Source organism: Bubalus bubalis, chromosome 6 (assembly GCF_019923935.1).
Source record: "Bubalus bubalis isolate 160015118507 breed Murrah chromosome 6, NDDB_SH_1, whole genome shotgun sequence".
Lineage (NCBI taxonomy): Eukaryota > Metazoa > Chordata > Mammalia > Artiodactyla > Bovidae > Bubalus > Bubalus bubalis.
In genome coordinates this window covers 22,442,631-22,449,195 of record NC_059162.1, presented here as the reverse complement: position 1 = coordinate 22,449,195, position 6,565 = coordinate 22,442,631, and the positions used below count along the sequence as shown (strand labels likewise).

Sequence of the window (6,565 nt, the reverse complement as noted above, 5' to 3'; positions counted from 1 at the left end):
ATAAAAATGTTCAGTTAAGCAGATAGAACACAGAAAAAGAGGAAACAAGAAAGAATAAATGGAACGAACAGAAAATGGCTAGTAAGATGATATATCATGATCCAAACATATCAATAATTACTTTAAATGTGGCATGGTCTAAATACAACAGTTAAAAGGCAGATATTATCAGACTGAATTTTTTAAAAAGCAATGTTCAACTATATACTGTCAGAAGAAACTCACTTTAAGTATAAGGAGATAAAAGGGTTAAAAGACCAGAGAAAGATATACTATGCAAACACAAACCAAATTAAATATGAGATAGCTATATTAATTTCAGATAAAATAGACTTCAGAAGAAATAACATTATCAGAGATTAAAAGGAATATTACATAATGATAAAGCAGTCAAATCTGCAAGAAAACATAACAAACTTATATCCTTGAAAAAGAGCTTCAAATTACATGAGGGAAAAGAAGATAGATCTGAAATGAGATATAGATGAATGCATAATAACAGTTGGAGACTTCAACACTACCTTCTCATTAACTGAGATAATAAGTAGGCAGAAATTCAGTAAGAATACAAATGACCTGAACAACAATCAACTAAATTAAATTAACACTTATAAAATACTTAACCCCACAATTGCAGCATATATATTCTACTCAAGTGCACATGGAACATTCATTAAGACAGATCATATTCTATTAAAAACAAATTGAAAATAATGTTATAAGGCATGTTCTTTAACCATAAGAGAATAAAATAATAGAAAGATATCTGGAAAATCCCTTAATATTTGGATATTAGTCAACACGCTTTTAAATAACTCTTGGGACAAAGAGAAAGTCTTAAATGAAATGAAAAATTATTTGAACAGAATTAAGATCCACTATATCAAAACTTGTGGGATATAATAAAGTAGAGTTTAGAGCAAAATGTATATTATTTAATGAATATATTAGGAAAGTTTGTTTAGGTTACGTCATAAAATTATGACCTAAGCTCCCTTAAGAAAGTAGAAAAATAAGAGTATATTAAACCAAAGCAAATAAAAGCAAGGAAATAGCAAAGATTATAGAAGAAATCACTCTCCTCTTTCACTTTCATCAAGAGGCTCTTTAGGGGGACTTTCCTGGTAGTCCAGTGGCTAAAACTCTGGGCTCCCAATGCAGGGGGCCCAGGTTTGATCCCTGGTCAGGGAACTAGATCCCACATGCCTCAACTAAGACTCAGCACAACCAAATATATATATATATATATATATATATATATATATATATTTGAGAGGCTCTTTAGTTCTTCTTCACTCTCTGCTATAAGGGTGGTGTCATCTGCATATCTGAGGTTATTGATATTTCTCCCGGCACTCTTGATTCCAGCTTGTACTTCCTCCAGCCCAGTGTTTCTCATGATGTACTCTGCATAGAAGTTAAATAAGCAGGGTGAAAATATACAGCCTTGATGTACTCCGTTTCCTATTTGGAACCAGTCTATTGTTCCATATCCAGTTCTAACTGTTACTTCCTGACCTGTATACAGGTTTCTCAAGAGGCAGGTCAGGTGGTCTGGTATCCCCATCTCTTTTAGAATTTTCTACAGTTTATTGTGATCCACACAGTCAAAGGCTTTGGCATAGTCAATAAAGCAGATAGATGTTTTTCTGGAACTCTCTTGCTTTTTCGATGATCCAGCAGATATTGGCAATTTGATCTCTGGTTCCTCTGCCTTTTCTAAAACCAGCTTGAACATCTGGAAGTTCATGGTTCACATATTGCTGAAGCCTGGCTTGGAGAATTTCTGGTCCCATCACTTCATGGCAAATAGATGGGCAAACAGTAGAAACAGTGACCAACTTTATTTTTCTGGGCTCCAAAATCACTGTAGGTGGTGACTGCAGCCATGAAATTAAAAGACACTTACTCCTTGGAAGGAAAGTTATGACCAATCTAGACAGCATATTAAAAAGCAGAGACATTATTTTGTCAACAAAAGTCCATCTAGTTAAGGCTATGGTTTTTCCAGTGGTCATGTATGGATGTGAGAGTTGGACTGTGCAGAAAGCTGAGTGCTGAAGAATTGATGCTTTTGAACTGTGGTGTTGGAGAAGATTCTTGAGAGTCCCTTGGACTGCAAGGAGATCCAACTAGTCCATCCTAAAGGAGATCAGTCCTAGGTGTTCATTGGTGGGACTGATTTTGAAGCTGAAACTCCAATCCTTTGGCCACCTGATGCAGAAAGCTGACTCATTTGAAAAGACCCTGATGCTGGGAAAGATTTGTGGGCAGGAGGAGAAGGGGACAAGAGAGGATGAGATGGTTGGATGGCATCACCAACTCAATGGACATGGGTTTGCGTGGACTCAGGGAGTTGGTGATGGACAGGGAGGCCTGGCATGCTGCAGTTCATGGGGTCACAAAGGGTTGGACACGACTGAGCAACTGAACTGAACTGATAGAAAAAATCAATAAAACTGAAAACAACAGAGAAAATCAATAAAGCTAAAAACTAGAATTGATAAATTCATTGCCACACTAAGGAAAAAGGACAAAAGGCTTAAATTATCAATATCAAAAATAAAAGAGGAGATATCAATACTGACTCCATGTTAAAAGGATAATTATGGAATACTACAAACTCTATGCTTATAAAGTCAACAACAAAATGAAATACACCACTTTCTTGAAAGACACCAAAAAGTACCACAACTCACTCAAAAAGAAAATAGATAATCTGAATAGTTCTAGGTTAAATTTGTAGTTTCAAATCTTTCAAAAAATATGTATACCTATGGCTGATTCACACTGCTGTATAGCAGAAATCAGCACAAGGTTGTAAAGCAATTATCTTTCAATTAAAAATAAATAAATTCAAACCAAACAAAAATTAAAAACCCAGGGCATATGGTTTCATTGTTGATTTGACCAGGCATTTAGGAAGAAATAATACCAATTCTATACACTCTCTCTTAGAAAATTAAGAAGGACAGACACTTTCCAATATATCCAATAAGGCTAGCATTACCCTAAGAACTGATAACAAAACTAGACAAAGAAATTACAAGAAGGCTATAGACCAATGTCATTTCTCAGAACATAGATGCAAAACTCAACAAAATATTAGCAAATTGAATCCATTAATACATTGAAAGGGTAACACATCAAAATCAATTGAGATTGATCCCAGGAATGCAAGGCTAGTTCAACATTCAAAAATTCAGTCAATATAACTTACCACATTGATAGACTAAATATTTTATATAATATGTATATATAATCTCAAAAGTGGCAGAAAAATTATTTAACAAAATTTGATGTCCGTCATTATAGAAATGATCAATATAGTAGAGATAGAAGGGAACTTTCTAACCTGATAAAGAGTATTGAGCACATAAGTGCTAGGCACATAACTTACTCGTGTTACTTTCTCCAACAACCATGAGATAGGCACTATGGATATCAGGAAAAAAATGAGGAAACCAATAAAGAGAGATCAGTTAATTTATGCACTCTCTGCATCTAGTAAGCAGCAGATGTAAGGTTATAATTCACATCTATCTGTCTCAAGAGCTCACTCTTCATTATCTTGCCTCCCAGAGTGAAAATGTAATGGAAATTGAAGTTCATAACAATAGTTCAGAGATTAGAATGGATGATTTAATAGAAAATTGGTACTTGTATTAATTATCTTTTCAGAAAACATGTAATATTTAACTGAGGTTAAATTTTGGAATATTAAAGATTCTCTTAATGAGGAAAAATACCTAAGCGTGTGATTGGTTACTTTTAAAAATATAAGTCCTGAAAGATAATTGTTCCTATTGAGAAAAATGAAATTAATTTATTTAAAAATATGCCAACAAGAAAATTTTATTCTGAATAAATGAGAGAGATTCACAGATACTTGCTTATGAAACTGTTCGTGCTAGTGTCTATATTATAATAGCAGAAGACACGGAAGCAAACTAAATGCTCAAAGAAAGAAATTACACTTAATTTATATAATAGAATATAATGCATTTTTATGAAATGTGCTCCCAATATTTCAAGCCTATAGAAATCAAGATTCATATATAGAAAAAGAAACTAAAATGGAATACTCTATAAGGTAGCATTGATTCTGTGGATGGTTCTATTTTTCTCTGCATCTTTCTGCATTTTCTTAGCTTTTCACAATGAAAATTTATTACTTAAAAATAAAATATTTACAAAAAAGAATTTAAAGCAGTTAATTGTAATGTTAGGAGGAAGATTTTGCAGAGCCATTAAGAAATGAGCTTACTCTCTCACTCTTACTCTAGCAGCTTGTGGTAGGTTTAGACCAAATCCAAGTCTCCATGTATTCTCAGGTACAAGCAGCCATGTGAAACATTGTCCCTGGGCCTGAGCTGGCCAGATTTGTTGCATGAGAACTTATGGTCTCCCTCAAGACATGCCAATTTGGGGTGCTCTTTGTATGTTTCTTATTACAGCTTTTTTTCCCCCCCATTATTTTGTAGCTGTGACACCACTTGAAATGAACAATCAAACAGATGTCACTGAATTTATCTTCTTGGGATTTTCCAACCACCCCAACCTACAGGGCTTGTTCTTCCTGATCTTCCTGGTCATTTATCTGACAACCCTCCTTGGGAACACACTCATAATAACATCTACCAGGATCAGTTCTGCTCTCCACACTCCAATGTATTACTTTCTGAGCAACTTGAGCTTCTTGGACATCTGCTACACATCCACCACCATTCCAGTTATGCTAATGAACTTCTTCCGGGAGAAGAAGACCATCTCCTATGACAGCTGCCTTTCCCAGATCTTTTTCCTCGTGACATGTGCTGGTGCTGAATGTGTATTACTGGCAGCTATGGCTTATGATCGCTATGTAGCCATCTGCCACCCTCTTCAATATCCAGTTCTCATGAGTGTAAAGGTCTGTGTTTTTTTGGTGACTGGGTCCTGGCTATGTGGGCTGGTGAATTCTGTGACACACACAGTGTTGGCAACCACACTCACTCTGTGTGGACCCAACCAGATCAGTCACTTTCTCTGTGACATCCCATTCCTCCTAAAGCTGTCCTGCTCTGACACCTCTCTCAATGAGTTTGTGCTTCATGTGGCCAGTGCCACCATTGGCCTGAGCCCCTGCCTGTTTACTGCTGTGTCCTACATACTTATCATCTCTGCCATCCTTAGGATCCCTTCTGCTCAGGGAAGGAGCAAGGCCTTTTCTACCTGTGCCTCCCACCTCACTGTGGTGGTGGTTTTTTATGGAACAGCCAACTTCAACTATGACAGACCCAGAGAAGGCTACTCCCTAGATATGGACATCTTAGTCTCTGTACTGTTCTGTGTTATGATCCCCATGTTAAACCCCATTATCTACAGCTTGAGAAACAAGGAGGTCAAATGTGCCCTGAGGAAGCTAGTTGGAGGGTATGTGTTCCTTGGCAATATTTTGTCTAGAGGTCAATGGTCTTCAAACTAGGGTATGCAGCCATATGAAAAAAAAATTCAAAGTATTTATAACATAGATAGTTTTAGAAAGTCTGTATCCAGATCTTCAATTCCTACATATCAATTCAGTTCAGTTGCTCAGTCGTGTCTGACTCTTTGCTACCCCATGGACAGCAACATGCCAGGCCTCCCTGTCTATCACCAACTCCCAGAGTTTACTCAAACTCATGTCCATTGAGTCGGTGATGCCATCCAACCATCTCATCCTCTGTCATCCCCTCTCCTCCCGCCTTCAATCATTCCCAGCATCAGGGTCTTTTCCAATGAGTCAGTTCTTCGCATCAGGTGGCCAAAGGATTGGAGTTTCAGCTTCAACATCAGTCCTTCCAATGAATTTCAGGACTGATTTCCTTTAGGATGGACTGGCTGAATCTCCTTGCAGTCCAAGGGACTCTCAAGAGTCTTCTCCAACACCACAGTTCAAAAGCATCAACTCTTCAGTGCTCAGCTTTCCTTATAGGCCAACTCTCACATCCGTACATGACTACTGGAAAAACATAGGCTTAACTAGACAGACCTTTGTTGTCAAAGTAATGTCTCTGCTTTTTAACATGCTGTCTAGCTTGGTCATAACTTTTCTTCCAAAGAGTAAACATCTTTTAATTTCATGTCTGCGGTCACCATCTGCAGTGATGTTGGAGCTGAAAAAAATAAAGTCTGCTACTGTTTCCACTGTTTCTTCATCTATTTGCCATGAAGTGATGGGACCATATTCCATGATCTTAGTTTTTTGAATGTTGAGCTTCAAGCCAACTTTTTCACTCTCCTCTTTCACTTTCATCAAGAGGCTCTTTAGTTCTTCACTTTCTGCTATAAGGGTGGTGTCATCTGTATATCTGAGGTTATTGATATTTCTCCTGGCAATCTTGACTCCAGCTTGTGCTTCATCCAGCTGGTTGGTCATAACCTTCCCAGGAACTCCTTTCTCTCCTCTCTTTCCACAAATACTTTTTCCAGTTTGCAAAGTCAAGATATGTCAGATACTTTGTATTGGTTCTCCATACTATCTCCGTTTTCCCCACATCACAAGGGCTGAAGGCCTGGAAACCATAGTTTTCAGGCTCCCTTG

At 37.2% G+C, this 6,565-nt stretch overlaps 1 protein-coding gene across 1 annotated transcript; it reads left to right on the top strand.

The window, feature by feature from the left end:
• Nucleotides 1-4,361: 4,361 nt before the first annotated feature.
• LOC102406333 (olfactory receptor 1052-like) lies at nt 4,362-5,467 on the top strand. Its single transcript, XM_025287368.2, has one exon. It carries the CDS (start codon nt 4,391-4,393, stop codon nt 5,465-5,467), a length of 1,077 nt encoding a protein of 358 aa, XP_025143153.2. The 5' UTR covers nt 4,362-4,390.
• Nucleotides 5,468-6,565: the final 1,098 nt, after the last annotated feature.

What these genes read in the sequence shown, in the direction of transcription:
- LOC102406333 (XM_025287368.2), top strand. Translation starts at nt 4,391, where the DNA reads ATGAGAACTTATGGTCTCCCTCAAGACATGCCAATTTGGGGTGCTCTT.